Source organism: Lygodium microphyllum, chromosome 26 (genome assembly GCF_053477565.2).
Source record: "Lygodium microphyllum isolate KBCC chromosome 26, Lygodium_microphyllum_v1.1.10, whole genome shotgun sequence".
Taxonomy (NCBI): Eukaryota; Viridiplantae; Streptophyta; class Polypodiopsida; order Schizaeales; family Lygodiaceae; genus Lygodium; species Lygodium microphyllum.
Genome location: NC_141160.1, coordinates 87,314,951 through 87,336,710, shown reverse-complemented (window position 1 = coordinate 87,336,710; position 21,760 = coordinate 87,314,951). Strand labels below are relative to the sequence as shown.

The 21,760-nt window shown below is 43.8% G+C and overlaps 1 protein-coding gene across 5 annotated transcripts in view; it reads left to right on the top strand.

Annotated features, from left to right (window-relative positions):
* Positions 1–21,760, top strand: part of LOC148013507 (sec34-like family protein) — a 131,768-nt gene that overhangs the window by 95,788 nt on the left and 14,220 nt on the right. For all 5 annotated transcript variants that reach the window (XM_087668547.1, XM_087668548.1, XM_087668550.1 and 2 more), the window contains 3 exons: positions 4,433–4,525; positions 8,570–8,695; positions 8,987–9,087. In XM_087668547.1, coding sequence (XP_087524673.1) covers positions 4,433–4,525; positions 8,570–8,695; positions 8,987–9,087 — 320 coding nt within the window. The remainder of the gene's footprint in view (positions 1–4,432; positions 4,526–8,569; positions 8,696–8,986; positions 9,088–21,760) is intronic.

Genomic DNA, 21,760 nt, shown 5'->3' with positions numbered 1-21,760 from the left:
AGGATCCGGATGGTTGGCCTTGAGGGGAAGACATGGCGGCTTGACCCTTTGGTCTTTTGGTAGGAGCTCAGGGAGTGGCGCCTCTGGATCTGGGAAGGAAGGCCACTTGATGAGCTGGAGTGGGATCTGGGAGAGTGGCTTTGGTCGGCCACTGCGATCGCCAAGAAGCCACTGAGGTTCTTGGAGTACACCGCCAGGATTGGTAGACACGTACTGATGCAGGAAGACATGGATTGGGCGCTATCATGTAGTAGGCAGTGGGCGGAGCACAGCATCATAGAGCCGTTCTGACGGACCTTCTGGTGCTGCCTATGGGACAGCTGGAGGCCGAGGAGGGTTTCATACTTTTTATGGCTGGTGGCACATGGAGGCTTGGCGGTGGGAAGCTGGCTTGCCCTGATGCAGAAGGAGGGAGTTTGTAAGTGCTGCACACAGCAGTCGAGGGAAAACCCAAAGCACTGCCTTTGGTCGTGTGAGGCGGCGCAGCTCGTGTGGAGAGGAGTATACTGCATCTTGCGCCGTATAGCACCCATCCTTGGTTGTATCTCTTCGGGTGCTTTCTGTTGGCAGGCAGTCAGCCAGGGCCGTCACCTTCTGTATGAGGCCGGGATGCAGGACACGATATTCACATGATCGAGGCAGGGTCGTGCGTAGTGGTGGGTTTAGAGGCTCTACCCATCCGACAGGTACTGGAGCCCACATCAGACCGCTCTGAGGTATGGGAAATCATAGGGAGTCTTACTAGTTGGCATATCTGGAAGGTGCAGTGTGAGGTGGCTTTCGGAGGAGAGAGACCTTCAGTACAGGTGACCCTAGTGGAGCCTTGGACCTCCATCATCCAGTCCCTTCGAGGATGATGGGATCAGGTGCAAGGCGAGTCCAGGGCTCGTCAGGAGCTCGAGGTCATTTCATGCGCACTTGGGGCGGCCAGGACCTGTTCTTCGTGATGCAGGCAGGCAGCCCCAGATGGCGATACACCCCCCCTCTGTGGCTTCTTGTCCCTATCCCCCCTAGACCATCTTGAGAGGCTTGTATATATGATGTATCTTTGACTTTCCCCAGCTCCAGCTTGGTCTGTTGAGCATGAGCACTTCTTTGTATTCAAGTTTTTTTCTAGTAATATAATTAGCCACACTTTATTTGCAAAAAAAAATACATAGGATGGGTAGAAATGCGCGAGAGAGGATGGCCTCTCTAAGGCCTTCTTCACTACCTACTGGGAGGTGGTGAAGGACCCCTTACTACTGGCCTTCCAGGAGATTTTCACTTTTGGACGGATGCCAGGGAGTCTTTTGGCAGGTCTTATCAGTCTCCTCCCCAAAGGGGGAGACCGGTCGGAGCTCCCCCAGTGGAGATTGATCACCTCGTTGTTAGTGGCCTGTAAGGCACTGGCAAAGATGATTGGTAGGGGACTCCGCCCAGTGCTTCCAGACATCATTCATGACACACACTCAGGCTTTGTTCAGGATAGAAGTATCCTTGACAATATCTTTACCTTCTTTGAGGCGATTGAGTGGGCCTAACACAGTGGTCAGGGACTGGCTGCACTACTGGATTTCGAGAAAGCCTATGATAGGGTGGATTGGGACTTCTTAGAGGGCACTATGGTAAGGTTGGGCTTTCCCCAGGCATGGATCCGTGGGGTTTCAACACTTTACAGATCGGCCACCAGCAGGGTTCTTATAGGTGGCAGGCGAGGAGAGGAGTTTTGATTGGAGAGGTCAGTCCGGCAGGGTTGCCCCTGGCCCTGTACCTGTTCTTACTCTTTGCAGAGACGGTCTCACTTCCTCAGGTTATGTGTGAGCGGGTTACATGGCCTTCGATTCTAGTGAGAGAGGAGACAGAGCTGTTAGACTCATAGTATGCAAATGATACAACACTCTACGTAGAGGACGATGAGTTGATGTTGGAGAGAGTGAGATTGGCTCTCAAGGTGTTTTGTACTGTAGCGTGAGCGAAAATCAACTGGTGAAAGTCGGTTGGTTTCCTCACAGACCCGGACTCTAGCACGAAGTGGGGCATTCACTTGGGATTTAGATGGGTGTGCAGAGGGCAGACTGTCCATTACCTAGGGTTCCAGGTGGGAATCGACATCACTCGCGTCCAACAGTTTCTTCCAGTCCTCGACTTGATTCGGAGGAAGGTGACCTACTGGAGTACTGCTCGTCTTTCCCTAGCAGGCCAGCCTTGGTAGTTAACTAGGTTCTCTTAGCGACGGCTTGGTACATCGTCTCGTGTTGGTGCTTTGCCTCACCTTGTGTAGTACAACTTTGCCACCTAGTGCGGAACTTCCTCTGGGCTGGGTCAGACTGCTATAGGGATTCTCAAGCCAAGGTGGCATGGGCGACTATCATCCGGTATCGGTTAGAGGGAGGGCTTGGGATCATAGATCCAGAGTACCAGAGTACCAGAGTATGGCCCTCTTGGGCAAGCTAGTAGTTCGTGGCCTCACACTAGGAGGGTAGACCTGGAAGGTTCTATTGCAGGAGGGTCTCCAGGAGTATAGACCGAGGCTTGGCGGTGACTGGAGGCCGTCCTTGAGATGGATCTTCATGACAGCCCAGATCACCCCCCTAGATCCCCCTTCCTATGTAGTTTGCTTCGTGTGTGGCTGGGCCTTCGTAAGACCCTAATCTAGAACCCCCTAGGCTACCAGGAGGAGATAGACTGCTAGCCGGTGATCTGGAACCTCTAGGTTAGAGATTGAGAGGGGGTACAGATTGACGAGCGCCCCCACATCCAGTGGGTTGCGGCCCACGGCTCGTACCATGAGGACATGGCAGGAGGTGTATATGATGATGGACGAGGAGGTGTTGCAGCAGGCATTAGGTTGCCAGAGAGGAGTTGAGTTGAGGAGAAGAGAGATAGATGCAACAATACCTAAGGAGTGGCTTGCTTCCCTAAGACGAGAGCTGGTAGAGCCCGGGGAGGTATGGGCCGCCAGGTTTTTACCAGCAAGTATCCCTTTACAGGTGGCAGGTAGAGTGGGAGGCGCCTCACATGGGACATTCTTCACTGTACAGGAGGGGGGGCGTCTGGCCCTTGACAGAGGGTAAGGATGAGGGGATAGTTGTTCTTCCATGGAGGAGGATTCGAGTGGTTGGCCTTCAGGGGAAGATATGGCTGCTGGACCCTTATGTCTTTTGGGAGGAGCTCAAGGAGTGGCACCTCTAGATTTGGGAGGGCAGGCCACTGGATGAGTTGGAGTGGGATCCGAGAGAGTGGCTATGGCCAGCCACTGCGGTCTCTAAGAAGCCACCGAGGTTCTTGGAGTACAAAGCCAGGATTGGCAGACACGTACTGATGCAGGAGGACATGGATTGGGCGCCATCGCGTAGCAGGCACTAGGCAGAGAACAACATCACGGAGGCTTTCCGACGGACCTTCTGGCGCCGCCTATGGGATAGCTGGAGGCCAAGGAGGGCATTGTATTTCCTATGGTTGGTCGCACATGGAGGCCTGCAGCGGGCGGTGGGGAGTTGGTTAGTCCAGATGCAGGAGGAAGGTTGTAAACGTTGCACACAACAGTCTTTGGAGTCCCCAAAGCACTGCCTTTGGTCGTGTGAGGTGGCAGGGCAGCTCGTGTGGAGAGGAGCATGCCACATCCTCTGCTGTATAGCACCCAGCCTTGGATATATCTCATGGGGAGCTTTCTGTTGGCAGGTAGTCAGCCAACGCGGTCACCTTTAGTATGAGGCTGGGATGTAGGACACGATATTCATTATTGAGTCAGGGTTGTGTTGAGTGGTCAGTTTGGAGGCTCTACCCATCCGCCAGGTACTGGAGCCCACAATAGACCGCTTTGAGGTATGGGAGATCATAGGGAGTTTGACTGGATGGCATATCTGGAAGGTCCAGTGTAAGGAGGTTTTTGGTGGGGAGAGACTTTCAGTACAGGTGACTTTAGCAAGCTCTGGACCTCCATCATCCACTCCCTCTGCGGCCGATAGGACTAGGTGCAGGGCAAGTCTTGAGAGTCTCGAGCTCGGCAGGAGCTCCGATCTCATTTTGTGCACACTTGGGGCAGCCAGGACCTGTTTTTCATGATGCAGGCAGGCAGCCCCAGATGGCGATACACCCCCCCCTCCATGGCTTCTTGCCCCCATCCCCCCTAGACTGCCCTAAGAGGCTTGCATACTTGATATATCTGTGACTCTGACCAGCAGCTAATCTGTTGAGCATGAGCACTTCTTTGTATTCAGGGTTTTTTCTGAAGTAATATAATTAGCCACATTTTATTTGCAAAAAAAGAAAAACTCTCATAGATGACCAAAATGGTTCTTCATCTTCCTATTGTTGCTTAACTTTACCATGCTGCAACAGCCAGGCTGTTGCCACTATTTGTTTCTTATTTGCTATTTTCTGTGATGCTGTGAGGATCTGTTTTTGGAGAAAAGAATTGGTGATTGTGTATTTTTCCTTGATGATGCAGGATTTAGAGAAAAATCTGAAGAGCACTTGTGAGCAGTTCATCATGTCAATCACAAAGTTGGCTGTTGAACCTATGCTTTCTTTCATAACCAAGGTAACTACAGTTTGTTTACTCTTGGTTTTTATTGCAGATGACAATGTTATCACGTCAAATTCTCTCTTTTTTTCCCTCAAATATTGTCTTCAAAGAGTCAATGATATTGCTCTTAGCATCTTTATGTCTGAAAGTAGGTGTCGTTTCGCTTGTACAAGTCCATACCCGTAAGGCTATTTGTTCAGTAAGTCACTGGAGCAGGAATTTCCTGCTACAGTTTGAAGCAGGAAAGTAGGAGTTAAATATGTTTCTTTATCTGCTCAAATATAGGCTTGCCCTTCTCAACTTGATGGAGTCTTTGTATGTCTTGAATCTGTTCATACTCCATAAATTTTTTCTGTCTTTGCATTGAAATAAGAGCCCTCTTGAGGAGTCAACATTCTACATCTTAAATCTTCAGTTGGTTGCATTTCTACCATTCTTGTTACATGGAATACAGTAAAGATCTCAGGATAGGGCTTTAAAAAAAAAAACTTCTATGGCTATGGAAGCAGAAGATAAGCTAATTATTTGGTTTTGAACATCCTCCCTATAATGGGTGTAAAAATTGTTGTGATGTATGGCTATGGAAGCAGAAGATAAGCTAATTATTTGGTTTTGAACTTCCTCCCTATAATGGGTGTAAAAATAGTTTACAACAAGATTAGATTTTCATGCTCAGACCTATGTACTTGCCTGAAACTCACAGCCAGTAGAAGAAGCTAAAAAGTTGTGCTATCCTCGGAAGACAACTCTCTCTCAAGAGAGGCAAGTACCAGAAAACCACACTGACCTGGCCCCTTTAAGGAAGAGTGTTCTCATCCAGAGAAATAGAGGGTGACAGTTGGCCTATTGGCGTGATATTTAAGATAAGTAAAATCTGGACTCCCTACTTTGCAAGGTGGCTGCCCACTATCAATGCAGCAACCACACATGCAGTAACCAAGAGAAGCAGAACCAGGAGTGCAAAAACACCAGTTTTCCAAATAGTCTCCAGCAACAGCCACAACACACATCCACATACACAGCTCATAGGCAGGATGTGAATCATTATGAGTTATCACTGTCTTTTGATGGAAAGCCCTGATGGAAAATCTGACTCCTTTAACCTTTGAAAAGGGGGGTAAAACATCAGGACCCATATAGGAAATTGCCTGGATCACAAGCAGGCATTGCATACTTTTTGGCATGGTGCTTTTTTTGCACTCTTCTCTCAAATAGCCATTACACATTTTGCTTTATCAGACCATTGAATATCATGTAGCAATATGGAAGAATCATTGCTCCTTGTCTTTGTTCACATTGATATATTTTGCTGAAGGATCCAGGATTTTTAACGGGTATGTGAATGATTAGTGTGGCAAACGTTTACTAGTATGGATATCTGCTTGAGTTTGGGGCAGCATGACCTACAAGCAATGGAGTATCTTTGATTGGGCGTGCGGGACTGCAATATTAATGTTTTAATGTTTTATAGATCCAAATGTTAGTAAATAAAATAAAATGTGATTAGTAAAACTTGCCTGTCAAAATGAAAAAAATACTATGCGATTACTAATACTTACCTATCAAATTGGAAAGTTCACTAAATTATGGGTTAATTAGATGCAATTGCTTGATGCTTAATCATGTCATAATCTCCTTAAGGGCTGTCAAAAGTCCTGAAATGACCACATCCCTGTAGCTCAAGAAGAGGGCCTCGTCCAAATCACAATGCTAGTAAAGCCTCAGCAAGCTCCTCCTCTAAAAAGGGGGTCATAAGTGTCTAATACTCTTTGTGACCACCCTCTTGGAACTCTGCCACACAGGCTCTCTATCTCTCTCAAAACCTGGATGTCTAGTTAGGACTTGGTACTTAGACATAGACCCTAAGACATGCATGATGGATGACTAGTGATATTGGGCATACAAGAGGAGGCTTCTCCAGAGACTACAATAGGACTCTAGGGAGTAAGTACAAAGAGACCCACTTTTAGAGACACCTAGGGATGTTCTTTTGTTTGGGTACACCACTAGATTAGGAAGGAGGATACAGATGAGTTGGTGGATGCAGATGCACATGGCATATCACCCCTTTTTTCACCAACTTCTAGAAGAGATTAGAGGACAACTTTAGACCAAGAAAGATTTCACTTTGTCTTTGGTTATTAGCACATATGAGTTTCACAGTTGGTACATTGCTTGGCTACGCAAAGATCCTACCTCTTGTGTTAGGTGCGGGGAGCCAAAGTAGACACAAAGTCACTGTAACTGGGATTGCACTAGGACTCCAGAGGTTTGGAGGAGAACCCTCAAGATGGTATTTCATGGCATTGCAGAGGCTACAATTGTTACATAGGGGACAATTGAAGAGGTTGTCTGAGGGGTTGATTTACATAATTCCAAAAGTCATCGTAGACAGTTTGGAGATTACTTAGTGGAGACTGAAATGGCATGTAAGATCCTTGCTAAAATGATCAAGTCTCAGCCTAATACCAGACCTCAGCCACCCTTCCCATACAGGTTTTGTTCGGTGGGAGTGCAGCATCTTGGACAATTTTGACCTTTAGAAAATCCATAGCTCTTGCATGATCCGGGAGATAGGACTCATTGTGTTACCTCTCTGTTTTGAAAAGGCTTATGTCAGAGTGATTGGGAGTTCCTAGAGGGCACTATGCCAAGGATGGGTTTTCCAAGGCAGTGGATGAGAGTAATCTTGAGCATAAGGCAGAAGCCATTGTATTGGAGCATAGCAAGATTATCACTAGTAAGGAGGGTGGCAGTGGGCTAACCAAGTTTTGCTTGCTATCGTGTGGTAGATTACCTCCTGTTGGGCCTTCTCTAGGGCATCGGCCAGGTGAAGTGGCTCATCAAGAATTTCATTTGGTTAGGTGGAGATGGTAGTCCTGCAAGGTAGTATAGGATGTGATTATTTAGCCGAGATTTAGGGATGGGTTGGGGATCATTGACCCAAACAATCAGAGTAGAGCAATGTCCATGTTACAAGGCTTGGGAATGGTTTTGAGGCCAGATTTGTTGCACCTATCATATGGGCTGGGAGATCAATATCTACAAGACATCACCAGATTGACCCAGCCATTGTTGAAGACAAGTTAAGGCAGCCACTTCTCTTCAACTAGCTACTCAAGGCAGAGAGAGGCTGATACCATGGGATAGAGCTCCCACTTACCCCAAGAGAGGTTATCTTCGCAAATAGCTTGTACAGTGAGGGAGTTGCTTACCTTTTTTGAGCTACCGGCTCAAGCACAGAGGCAGAGATTTTGCGGCACTAGAGGGGCTAGAGACATGATGGAGAGCATCAAGGAAGTGGTACCCCCTAAGTGGAGGACTGGCACAGACACCTCAGAGATGGATTGGGCTCCCACTTACCCCAAAGGGAGGTTCTCTTTGCAAATAGCTTCTACACTGAGGGAGTTGCTTAGCTTTCTTGAGCTACTGGCTCAAGCCCAGAGGCAGAGATTTTGCGGCACAAGAGGGGCTAGAGACATGATGGAGAGCATCAGGGAAGTACCACAGACACCTCTCAGAGATGGATTGGGCTCTTCACCAGCGGAGAATCCTTCTTGCAATGGTGGCTACCAGTGGATAGAGAGTGTTTCCTTTCTCAGTACAGGAGGATGGCAGACTGGGGAAGGAGGATCTGGATCAGACTTCAGTTGGAGTTCACAGGGCACGTGGTGTTAAGACTTATAATTAGATACTTTAGATAGAGGCAGGAGTAGTCTTCTCTCCAGGATACTCAATGCACATAGTTATAGCATCCAAAACTTGACCTTCTATGTGGTAGACAACATCCCATATAGCTTGTTCAATCAAAAGTCTTGTCTGTGCAGAAGCAAAGAGCCCCGCTTGAACAGGTTTGACCTGTCAAAACTGGGCTATTACATGATCTACTGTTTTGAACCCGTGGTATTGATGACCTGTTAAGGTCAACTAACAATTTTATTGTTAAGTTGTTATGAACTGACCAAATAAGCTTACAAAGAACAGTTGCTTTATCATATTTATATTTCAGCATTGTCAGGTATTTCCAACCTGTGATAAAAATTTGGTCCTCTTGCTCAGGTGACAGCTGTCAAGGTATCTATGGCAGCTCCAAGTCAAGGTAGAGAACCAAGTACAGAAGTCACCAGATCACTTAAAGATCAAGCTTTTGCAGCCCCAGAGAAGGTTGCTGAAATGGTCACCAAGGTGTGTATGACATCTTATGAAAAAGTAATAAAATGTTGAAGTTCCAAGGTTTCAAAAGAGCTGAGCATAGGGTATATTAGCACATGAAGGGGAGCTGAATGCGTCCATTTTCAAATTTTGGTTTAAAGAAGTCATGCAATTTCTTTTTAGATAATTTTGCTAAAATTCAAAGGCTACTCAATGGAGCCCAAAGTATAGTGCCTTTTGGCACCCGCATTACAAGGCTGTATCTCTACCTTACACCTGTTGTGTTCAAAACACTAACAACTCAGAACTGTTTCTTAATTTCAGGTTGATGATGCTTTGAAAAAAGAGCTCCCAACTGTAGTGATGAAAATGAAACTGTACTTGCAGAATGCATCCACTCGTTCAATACTTTTCAAGCCAATCAAGTGAGTTCATCCATAACTAGAAGCATGAAACTACAGTATCTTGTTTTAACATGTGTTGTTTTCAAATCTGCAATCACATGCCAATACTTGCTAAAGTTAATGTAGGAGTTCTTTAGTGATACGAAGAAATGCGAAGAAATTCATCTTATGATTTGCTCTGAACTACAAATTATGAGACAAGAATTGGAGAAAGAAATACGAGAGCAAGTCAATGCCGAACTGATAGTAAATCAGAGGGCAGAAATGCAAGACATGCAGATAAAGATTAAGAATGACTTATAGGCACAAATGCTGTCCGAAATGCACACATTGAAAACTGAAATGCTGAAAGTGGTAGATGCCTACAAATCTGAAATCTTAGAACTGGGGGAATAATTGAATACATTTAAGAAAAAAGAAATGAACGTGCAAGAAGAACTAAAAAAAGAGAAAGAGGCTTTGAAGGCATGTGAAAGGGAGGTTCACTCATGGGCAGAAGTGGCAAAGACAACATAGAAGCAGATAGAAGAAGCCAGCCCATGGATTGAGGTAGTAAAAAAGAATAAGGAAACATCAGTGAACAAGGCTAAAGTAATGAATGATACCTCGGAAGAAGAGGCTAGGAGATGGGCTAGGGTTTTACACGTACGGGTAGTAGGATGGGAGAAGAAGGGCAGCCCATAGGAAGATGCTAAGACACTTGTTGACAAAATTGGGGCTTCAGATGTACCTATTGTCAGTGCTTGGAGAGTGGGGAAAGAGGACTATAAGTCCAAGGCTCTAATTCTTTGCTTTGGGGACATAGAGAAAAAAAAGGCATTTCTCTCCAAGAGGAGAGCCCTCAAGGGTGAGAAGATTTATTTGGATAAGGACCTTACCTCAGCACAAATAGCGCATCGCAGAGAACACATACCCAAGGTATTGGAGGCTTGCAAAGAGGGAAAGTGGGCTGTTTATAGAGATGGACGAGTCATCATCACTGACAAAAGGACTTCATGACAGTAGGAGGCCTACGAGACATTTCGGATGTCAATATGGAATTGTAATGGAGCCCTACGCTTGGATGCTGGTTACTTTGACGATAGCTTCTGAAACATAGATATAGCAATGTACACAGAAACACACCAATGTAAAGGTACTCGACTACTAGACTTGCGGGGAGGTAGGTGGGAAAGTGCATTTCGTCCAGTAGCTAGAAAACCAGGAAGCACTAGGGGTATTGGAGGTGTGGCCATACTATACCGGGAAGACCTCAAAGGGATAGTGCAAGCAATGAAAAGTGATGATGTACGATATTTATGGATTAGGATACATGCAGGAAGACCACGGGATATATTCATCGCAATATGCTACGTTCCACCTGCAAATTCTACCTATGCCACACGAGATGGATCTCCCTTTGATGTACTGTATGAGGATATCATGAGATATACTAGCATTGGTGATATATTATTAGTAGGAGATTTCAATGCACGCGCTGGAGATAGACAGAGTGACTTTTATATGCATGATAATGCCATGTTCAAAGAGATCGACATAGATGAAATAGGCCTACGTAGGAGAGCCCAGGATAAAGAAGTGAGTACCTATGGAACACACCTATTGACTTTGGGAAGTGCACATAGACTAGCCATCTTTAATGGTCTGCCACAATGGCCAGGATTTGATAATTTGACATATTGGAATCACAAAGTACTGTGGACTACTTGATAGGCTTACTAGCATTGATACCAGACATCCAAAACTTTAAGATATCTAAGAGACCAATTGGTATAGCAGCAGACCATGCTCTTTTGACATTCATGCTTTCTTGTGTACATATGAAACATGAAACACCATGCCCCCCTAAACATCCCAAATACTACTTTACAGAAGACACCTCACACATCTATAGTGGTTCTCTGTAGACCAGTTTACATACATTTGACTTGAGTAGATCGTTGGAAGAATGTACAAGGGATTTAGCGGAGGCCATACATGGATAGGTCATGTATGCATTCCCACACACCTTGCCCCGATGTAGATTCACACGATCTACTGCTCCCCAAAATAGTTGGTATGATGATGAGTGTAGAGTCACCCGAGCTCGCTTACAGAGAGAAGTGGAGCTAGGCACTCAAACACATTGCCAAGCAAAGATGTTCTTCAAACGCCTTATGCGGAAGAAGAAACAAGACTACTTAGCAAAAGTAGAATCAAAGATATATCAGCTATTTTTGGGGCGGGATAGCAAGAGCGCATGGAAGATGTTTCATGAAAGACAGCCCCCCATACAGATTACATGACCAGATGCTTGACTTGACTATGGGAGACAGCTGTATGACTTGCTAGGACAACCACGTATGCAGCCCCCACAAGCGTGTTGGCCAACACAATGGTCTTTCTTCACATGGAAAACGGTTAGGGATGCAATTTATAGATTACAAAAATGGGAGGGCACAGGATGAGGATGGACTAGTAGCAGAACATTTCTCACATGCCTGTGATATATTAGCACCCATATTAGCACATATGATCAATAGAGTAGTATGTGAAGGTTTCCCTATGAGTTGGTCGGACAATACTATAATTCCGCTATTTAAAAGTGGTGATCCCCTGATTCCTAGCAACTATAGGACTATGATGATCGGTCATACTTTGGCCAAGATATATGGATCTATATTGGAGCATGAACTCAGTGAGTGGGCTGAAATGCAAGGGAAGAGAGCAAAAGGACAGGCAGGTTTCAGACCAGGATATACCACGTTGGACCATATTCTCACACTTAGAGTCATTATTGAGGAGGGTCGAGCCCGAGACAAGAGGATCTATTGTTGCTTTGTAGAATTTCGCAAAGCTTTTGATACAGTGCCTCGTACAGGCATCATGCAGAGATTGCAGGACATTGGAGTACTAGAGGGTATACGATGGGGTATCTATGCATTATATGAGGCAGTGACAGGTCATGTACGAGCACCTGGGGGGACTATCAGAGAGGATTGACAGTACCATAGGAGTGAAACAAGGATATCCACTTTCACCCACATTGTTTGGTCTATACATAGATGCAGTGTCTGATTACATAGACCGAGGAGGACGAGCTGGAGCCAGCCTGGCAGGGGTGATGATACCGATGTTACTGTATGCAGATGATATTGTTCTCATTTCAGATTCACCGGAGGGATTGTAGTGCCATCTAGATGCTTTGCACATGTTTTGTAGAGATAAAAACCTCACAGTGAACCTTGGAAAGACCAAAACCATGGTTTTCAATACTTCAGTAGCATGGGTGACTAGATCTATGTATTGGTTCACATTTTGGGGAGACATACTAGAGCATATGAGGGAATATGTCTATTTGGGAGTCACCTTCTCTGGTCCATGTTTTTCGTTGAGAGGGGCACCAGAGGCATGCTTGGCACGTGGATACGCAGCACTAGGGGCACTCGAGAGTCAATGTGCTCACATACAGTTCCAGGAGCCCTGCATCAAACTTTGGCTGTTTGACACCCTAGTCACATCTACATTACTATATGGAGTAGAGATATGGGGTTGCAGCTTATACAACATGCGTCTTAGCCCACTCACTGATCAGATTGGAGTAGAGAGGGATTATTATGATGGTTGGGATAGTATGGAAAGGCCATTGATCATGATGATAGCACGCATGATTAGGAGTAAGCCCTCCACCCCACATCCCATTGTCAGAGCAGAGCTAGGGGCAACACCTGTAGTTACGGAGGCACTCTTTAGGGCAGTGACCTTTTGGCATGGACTGTGGGAACTTCCATGCCATAGATACTCTAGATTGGCACTAACCTCATCTAGATAACTAGCAGCAGGAGGTGAGAGCTGTTGGTTTTCACAGATGGCTATTGGATGAGCCTACATGGTTTGGATATTGACCGCCGTCTTCCACCTTTGGATAATAGCCTTGACTGCCCTACACTTTCTCTCAGCCGATCAAAGCTGAACCAGGTGATGAGAGCTGATATCTTGAGGATTGAGACAGCAAGGACACCGATCCATCCACCACTCCCTCTAGGATTGAGGATGGAGTTCTACAGGAGTCATTTCTTGTGTCTCTTTGATGATGGTTTCACTATTCGGCCAGCATATATGGACACCCATCTCTCCCATAGCGCACGGGTTGCTATCGGACAGATTCACACCTCCTCACATAGGCTTGAGATGGAGACATGCAGATGGACAAATACCCTAGTAGAGGATAGGACTTGCTAGCTTTGTGGTCGAGAGTCTAAGACGGAGGAGCACTACATATGCAGCCACACAGTATACTATGACATACGAGGACGGTACCACTGCCTCTTCCGTGATGGATTTGGACCCCTTCATCGCGTCATGGAGTACGAGGACCAGAGATGCCTAGGTCTTTTCCTCCTGGAGCTCGAGAGGCGCCAAACTGTACTACTGCGAGACACGAGGCCAGCTCATCCAGAGGGACACACACAGAGAGCAGTGATAGACTTCTTCTACAGAGCCGACCCTACTGACATTACTAGCCTAGCAGAGACGGAGCTAGCCCACTAGACACCTTACTGGCCACGCTGTGGAGTCACATTGGATAGGGAAATGAGTCACATTGGATAGAGCCATTTCCCTTCGTCGAGCACGATGACCCCGTCTACCAGGATCATGTCCGAGGAGGCCACACCACAGTCGGATTAGAGCCATTATCATGAGACACTGAAGACTCACGACCAGGCATATCAGTGAAGCAGCTAGGGACTGCATCATAGCTTGGATCTTGTGTAGATCTTGAGATCAGCTACAGCCCATAGTCTCCACCACACTTTTGTACATGGTTCTATCAGATTTGGTTCTCCTTTCCTTTCCTTTTCTTTTCTATCGATGGAACAACACTACACATGGTTCAACCCTAGTATAGTCCGATCGTATAGTTATTTTCAGTATTGTTTCATAGGCCACCCACTTATTTGTAATGTTATCTTTACCTTACTGATGAGATGACATTAGACATGGATGTACTCTGGATTTTGTCTCGTAGGCCACATTGGCCTTCTGTAGGCGTTAATGTATTTTTCTTTCTTTCTTTCTTTCTTTAAGGGTGGAATGGAATGGTTCTTTGAGTATACTGTTGCAGTGAATCATTCTCTAGCTTAGATCATGCTTGCATACACAAGACTCAAAAGAGAAAGGAGCAAGGTAGGTGCATTTAGTAGAAAATAATCAATTTGATGACACTGAGCTCCTAAAACTGAAGTACAACAGCAAGTCATTGTGGGCTGAATAGTGAACTCTCATAGTGGAAAATAGATGCCAATAGCTATTGGACTAAAGTATCAGCAGAATGTTGTAGTATCATGCCTTAGATAAGGTCTAGATGTGCATCCACAATCCCAACGAGCTATTGAAGAGAATTTGAGACAAAAATGCCAGATGTTAAGATGTTTCTGCAAGAAGGTAGCAAAGTGTGTTGGTGTGACCATGTTATGCATACTAGAAGACAACATTTTGGTTGACTACGAATGTGTCATGATCTCTACAAATTTTGAGGGACGCACTGCATGCTCTTCCATTTCCCTTAAAGAATAGAAGCAGTCTGGAGTCAAATGTGATTGGGAATATGTTATATTTGGGCTGTTCCACTCCCAAGTCAGGCCAACATCTCAAACCAAATCTCTTGAGTAGTGATGCTATAAAAAGTACCACCCATACCTTGATCTTGCTCTTTGAACAGCTCCTCTGTTCACTTATGAGGTTGGATTGCCAAGACAGCTAAACCAGGGCATCAACTTTCTGTTAAAGACAAGATATACGGCTGTTGGGCACAAGTGTTCACGTAATGTTTGTATATGAAGCATCTCAGGAATCTCTTTTCCAGTCATGTAGTCTTATGCAAAAATTTTCCATGTTCTAAAAACTCTCATTTCTGATTCAATCCTAGCTCTTGATACTTCACTCTAACAACATACAAATTAGGGTGACAGCCTAATACTGTAGGGCTAGCATTTATCCAAAGAGATGGTGCTTGTTTAAATGACTTAGGGCTGTAACACCTAGCCTAAGGGCATGTCCACAAGCAGTCACCAAATGACCCAAGATTGTGACCAATGATGCACATGCCCCCATCCTAGATGTCCAAGGATGTGACATTCAAGGAATATCCTCAAGAATGAAGTCAAGAAAGCGACTCTTGAGAGAGAGTATTGAGTCCCATGTTGCCTCTGCCTCTGCTTTCAGGCGGAAGCCCAATGGCCAGCATGTGTGTACACCTAGATGATGCAGGCTTGTCGTATAGGACACCAACCCTCGTGGTGTGAGTGTGGCTGATTATGTTACTGGTCTTAGGCTTTGGGGGTGAGCCTGTTTTGTAGCATGGCTTGTGCCATGTCTTGTGTGTGGGTTGGATCCTAGGTCATTGTTTCATTGCTATTAGAGCAACAACTTGCTCTTTTAAGTGTGATACAATGAAACACCTATGATCCTATCTACATAGAAGGCATGGCATAATCCATACTTTTTAAACAACATAGAAATCCCATGAATACATCACATTTCTTTTGGCATTTCTCTAGCTCTCGAAACAATCCCAAAATTTTTTTTTTCATTAAGATGAGTCCCATCTTGTCCACTTAATGTCCAAGTCCCATCCCCATGTTAAGAGCCCCTTTCATGGTGACAAGGGATGGCAATTCTTGTACCCATCCTCGTTCACATGCCTGTTCCCGAAACCCTTTCCATGTTACTACGGTCCAAGGTAGTACTATTCCCTTGCCATGGAGGACAACTTGTCTCCTTCAACTCACGTAGACATTTGATGGATGACAAATGTGGAGTATTAGAATTTATCCAAAGAAAGCTCCCCTCTATAGGTCTCAACTCCATTCCTTAACATATTTTTTCTCCTATAGTGGCACGAGCTACTATTGACACACCTATAGTCATCTTGGAGAGGCACGTATCAAGCACAACCGATTGGTGAGGCTGGCTACCTCTTAGTTGGGGGAAGGACGAATCAATTTCACGACTATCGGCAATCCAATCCTTTTATTTGAATTAGGCCCACTTTAGTTTACCTTCCATTTCATATTAGCATACTCTCATCTAGCTCATCTAGCTTGCATTTAGACTCTTTTACCTTGGTGGATGACAAATGTGGTGTATTAGAATTTATCCAAAGAAAGCTTCCCTCTATAGGGCTCAACTCCACTCCTTAACGTATTTCTTCTCCTATAGTGGCATGAGGTACTATTGATACACTTATAGTCATGTTGGAGGGAGGTACATATCAATCACAACCACCAATTGGTGAGATTGGCCACTTCGTAGATGGGGGAGGACAAACCACTTTCATGACTATCAGCAATCCAATGCTTTTATTTGAATAAGGCCCAATTTGTATAATTCTTTTGATTTGTATGAACAAATATCTCTCTCTATTGCTCCTTTTGTTATGCAAGAATTGGTTGTACGTTACTCCAAAGACCCTAATTGGTACCAATATGTAATACTTCTATGTAATACTTCAATAGAAGAGGCTCTAGAGGTAGAAGGACTTAGACGTGTATGTGTGCTACTCCTTTAGTTTACCTTCCATTTCATATCAGTATACCCTCATCTAGCTTGCATTTAGACTCTTTTACCCTGGCGGATGACAAATGTGGAGTATTAGAATTTATCCAAAGAAAGCTTTCCTCTATAGGGCTCAACTCCACTCAACATATTTCTTGTCCTATAGTGACATGAGCTACTATTGACACACTTAGTCATGTTGGAGGGAGGTACATATCAATCACAACAACCAATTGGTGAGGCTCGCCACCTCTCAGCTGGGGGAGGATGAGCTACTTTCACGACTATTGGCAATCCAATGCCTTTATTTGAATTAGTCCCAATTCGTATAATTCTTTTTTTTTTTTGCATGAACTGATATCTTTCTCTGTTGCTCCTTTTGTCATGCAAGAATTGGTTGTACATTACTCCAAAGACCATAACTAGTACCAATATGTAATACTTCAATAGAAGAGGCTCTTGACGTAGAAGAACTCAGACTGGTAAGTTCATTCAGGTTGAGAGAGAGAGAGAGAGAGAGAGAGAGAGAGAGAGAGAGAGAGAACAGGCTGCTGATCAGTTTGTACAGCTGTGGAGACCCATCTAGGGCAGGAGACAGCAGCCAACACCTTCCAAAAGGCAGGCGACAGCAAGATTGACCTGTCTTGAGGCTGGCGACTGCATTTTTGGGGCTCCTGAGCAACATGCGACTGCATTAATTGCTGTTTGGTACAGGCAGAAATCAGATTTCAGGCCTTTCTCTTGTGGAAATCAGAAATTTCTCTCTTTTGGCATTCTTACACTTTCTCTAGCTTGTGCTCAGTCATTCTCAGCATTTCTTAGCCATTTGGAGCAATCTCAGATAAAATTGGTGGACAGCAAGATGATTTCTGTTGTAAACCCTAAATTTAGCAGAAATTATGGTTTGGTAGCCACCTTGGGACCCATGCCAACAGGAGAAGGCATCATACATTGAAAATCCTGGGTGAATTGCCCAATTTTTTTGTTGATTGTTGGACTAGGAAGGGGCTTTTGGATTAGCCATGGAGATCGAGAAATCTGGGCTTGTATTACATCTATTGGCAATTGAAGTTAAACAAATACTGAAAGGGGCACCAATTTTGGGGCCAATAGGGTATCCAATGTCCAAGATTATTAAGGCAAATTGTGCATTTCAATTTATGCGCATTTGCTCATTGCTATAATTAAGTGTTTAATTAGGGAATTACCACCCTATCTGAGAAGGAAGGTTGGTTTCATGGTTTCATTGCCGGGACATCACTCAATCTCTTGACTTGGTGGGCCCAATGCATCTGATTGCAAGCCAAAGCTTTGTACTAGTGCTAGTTTTTGTTCTCAGGTGAGAAATTACTACAAAATGTCTTTGTACAGTGAGATGGAATTAAGCAGTGATGATGTTTCTCAATATGGACACTCACATGGGGAAGAAGAAAATGCAATGCCTAATCTTGGCAATGCTCAAATCATGGACATCAAGCTGAAAATGTTACTATTGGGCAAGATGAAGGGCCTTAAAGGCATAATAAAGTTGATGATTAGCAAAGTGAAGAGGAATTTGATGACCAGTTCAAGAATCGGATGAAGATAGTAGCAAATCTTTTTGCTAAATTGGCAAAGGATCCTTGGTATACTTGATTTTTGAATGCTCTGAAGAAGGATAGCAAGGGGAAGTCATCTTCTACACCTTTAGGATAGCAAGGTGCACCAAAGGTAATGCCAAAGTCTTATCTTGAAGGTCCCAAAGATGCTAATGAAGCAAAACAGTTGGTACCTATGGTGCAAGAAATGCAAATGCAAGACTATAATGGAAGTGCCAATCCAATGGATTTTGGATAGTCAGGCATGCATGCTATGATGGGGCAACTAGGATACTTTGGTGTTAGCAGGATTTTTCATGCTATGGTTGGATAGGAACCACATACAAGAATGTATGGCACAAATCCCTATGGTATGCAGTAACCAATACATGGTGTGCAAGGTCGAATGTGTTTGGGTATGGCTAGAAATATGCAAAATCCTATGTATGGCAGCATTGGCTTGATGCTTGGGGCATAAAGTAGCATGTTTGGTAATGCATCTATACCTCCGAATATTTACGAGACTCAAGGAATGAGTGTTGATCATGCAAATGATGTAAATTCAGCAAATATACTCTTTTTGCAGTAGCTAGTGTATGACCACTTGATACCAAAATGGGCGGCAAAAGACTATGATGAGGGTGGATAAGTAGTGAGGTTTGAGTCCTTTAGTGGTGTACAAGATAGGCTGAAAGCTTTGATTTTCATTTAGTAGTTTGATGCAGCCTATTCAGGGGAAAACTTCACCGAGTCCTCAAAGATTCAAAAGACAGTTACTTTTTTGAAGGGAAATGTATTGCAGTGGTGGTCCACTCTTTTGATGCAAGGTAGAGTACCATCAACATGGATACAATTCAAGCAAATGTTTTCATCAAATTGGTTGACAACTACCTTTGAGGTGGACATCATGACAGCTTGGAATAAGTTGGATGCTAAGGAATGTAAGAATTTGGAGTAATACAATAAAAAGTTTTTGGATGCATTGCGGCTCATTCCTTATTGCCCCGTACCCCTTCATAAGCAAGTGGAAAAATATGTTTGTGGGTTGCCCGAAGGAACCAAGGATTTTTGCACTAAATCCACTGTCTCTAGTATGTCTCAGCTCATAGAGACTGTTGCTACAGCAGATGCTTTGTTGCGTGGGAAGGATTCGGGCTTCCTAGAGAGTGGGCAGAAGGTGAATAAAAAGTTGTTTAAGGATTTGGGCTTCCTAGAGAGTGGGTAGAAGCCGAATAAAAAGTTGTTTAAGATTGAGAAAATGAAAAAATATGAAAATCAGCTTGAAAAGAGGCCAAAACAGCAAAGGGCTTGAAGACATTGGCAAATGTAGGGAATTGATGGTTGCAAATAAATATTTCATTTGTGAATAGGAGGGTAACATTGCAAGGGATTATTCCAATAGGTAGCAAGTTGAAAAATCAGAAAATCAGGGAGATTCTAAGGGAAAAAAGCCCAAAACATCTGTGGAATTAGTATTTGATGTTATCAATGATTAGCTCAATAATGAGGCTATTGAGTTGTGCAGAGCATAGGGCAAAATTAGGAATTAGCATGCATTGATATTCTTTGATAATGGTGCATGAGCCAACTTCATCTTTGTAGACATGGCAGTCCGTCTAGGCATTAGAGAGGATGAGATGGGACACTTAGAGGAAGTTGGAATGGCATGTAAAGGCCGTGCAGAGCCTATCACATCACTCATTGGAAAGTTTCGGTTGCATATACATCGATATGTGGACAACAAAGAGTTTTTCATTGTTCTACTTGAGGGTTGTGATGTGTTGCTTGGTATGCCATAGTGTGAGCATATGCATATAGTGATTGATTCTCGTGCAAAAGAGATCACTATTTAGCATAAGGGAAAATCACTCACGCTTGATGTAAAGTCAAAAGGGGAATCTATCCCTATTGTATCTATAGTTGCCATTTCTAAAGTAATGAGAAATCATCTTTTAGCGTATTTGGTTTTTACTAAGGATAAAGATGATAGTGAGAATGTTGCGAATATCTCTAAGTTAAAGAAGGATCGCATGCCATTTTTAAAAATGCACGTTGATTGCTTCTCTTAGTTACTTCTAGGGCAGCTATTTGTTGAATGGCTTAAAGATCATGGCATAGATCTTATCCCTGGAAGTAGCCTACCTAATAAGCCATCCCTGTAGAATTAGTGCAACCTAGCAAGAGGAGATTATGAGTTGGATGAATGAGCTATTAGAAAAAGGACTGATTCAGCCCAACTTGTTTTCTTTTTGTTCTCCAATGCTTTTGGTGTAGACAAAGAATGGTGCATGGTGTATGTGCATTGACTATCATGCTTTGAATAAGTTTACGATAAAGAATCGATTTTCGATCCCCTTGATAGATGATGCTATGGATAGATTGTAGAGGGTAGCTATATTTAGCTGTTCAGATTTGAAAAGTGGGTATCATCAGATACACATCAGATCGGAGGATGCATCTAAGATAACTTTCAGGACATCTTTTGAGTTATATGATTTTCTTGTCATGCCTTTTGAACTTACGAATGCTTTTGCCACTTTCAATCATATGATAGATTGCATATTCAGTCCACATAGAGCATTTGTGGGGACTTTCTTTGATGGCATGATTGTCTACTCAAAGAATGAGGTAGAGCATAGAAGGCACTTGGATATTATGTTCAATGAACTATCTAAGCATAGGTTGGTTATTATCAATGATAATAAAAGTGATTTTTTTTTGCATGAGATCTACTTTTTGGGGTATATTGTATTGGCTGATGGTATTCACATAGACTCTACAAAGGTCCAGGCAATATGCTCATGGCCACCTTTGAGAAATGTACATGAGATTTGCAGCTTCTTGGGTTTATGTTCTTACTACAAAAAGTATGTACATAGGCTTGCTGAAATTGCATCTCCATTGCATGCTTTACAAAAGAAGAATGTGTCATTTAAATGGACAGCAGTGGAAATTTTAGCACTTGAAAAATCAAAGGAAAATATGGCTTTAGATCCTGTGCTTGTATTGCCCAATCTAAAGAGGTCATTTGTCGTTCAGTGTGATGCATGTGATAACAACATTGGGACCGTTCTTATGTAAGATAGCCGAGTTGTGGCTTATGAGAGCCGAATTCTCCACAGTGCAGAGAGGAATTTGTAGGTCTATGAGAACGCACTTTTGACTGTGATTCTTACATTGTCTATGTGAAAAAATTATTTGTTGGGGGTTGGTTTTATGGTGCAAACAGATAATTGGACTTTGAAGTACTTTCTGACGTAGACAAAGTTATTAGAGAAACATATGAGATGGGTAGATTTTCTCTCTATGTTTCATTTTTCAGATTATACATATGATGGTAAAAAGAATATTGTGGTTGATGCTCTACCACGTAAGCCATACAATTCAGCCATGAGCATGATTTATCACATTGAGTTGGATGCCATGAGAGAGCAATATGCTGCTGATTCGGACTTTACTAATGTTAATAATCAACTTTGCAATCTTAGCTGCACTCGTATGTAGTACGAATTGGTTCGTACTATACGGTTCGTACCGTACTGTACCATACGAAATCGTACCGAAAACAAGTTTTTTTTTGT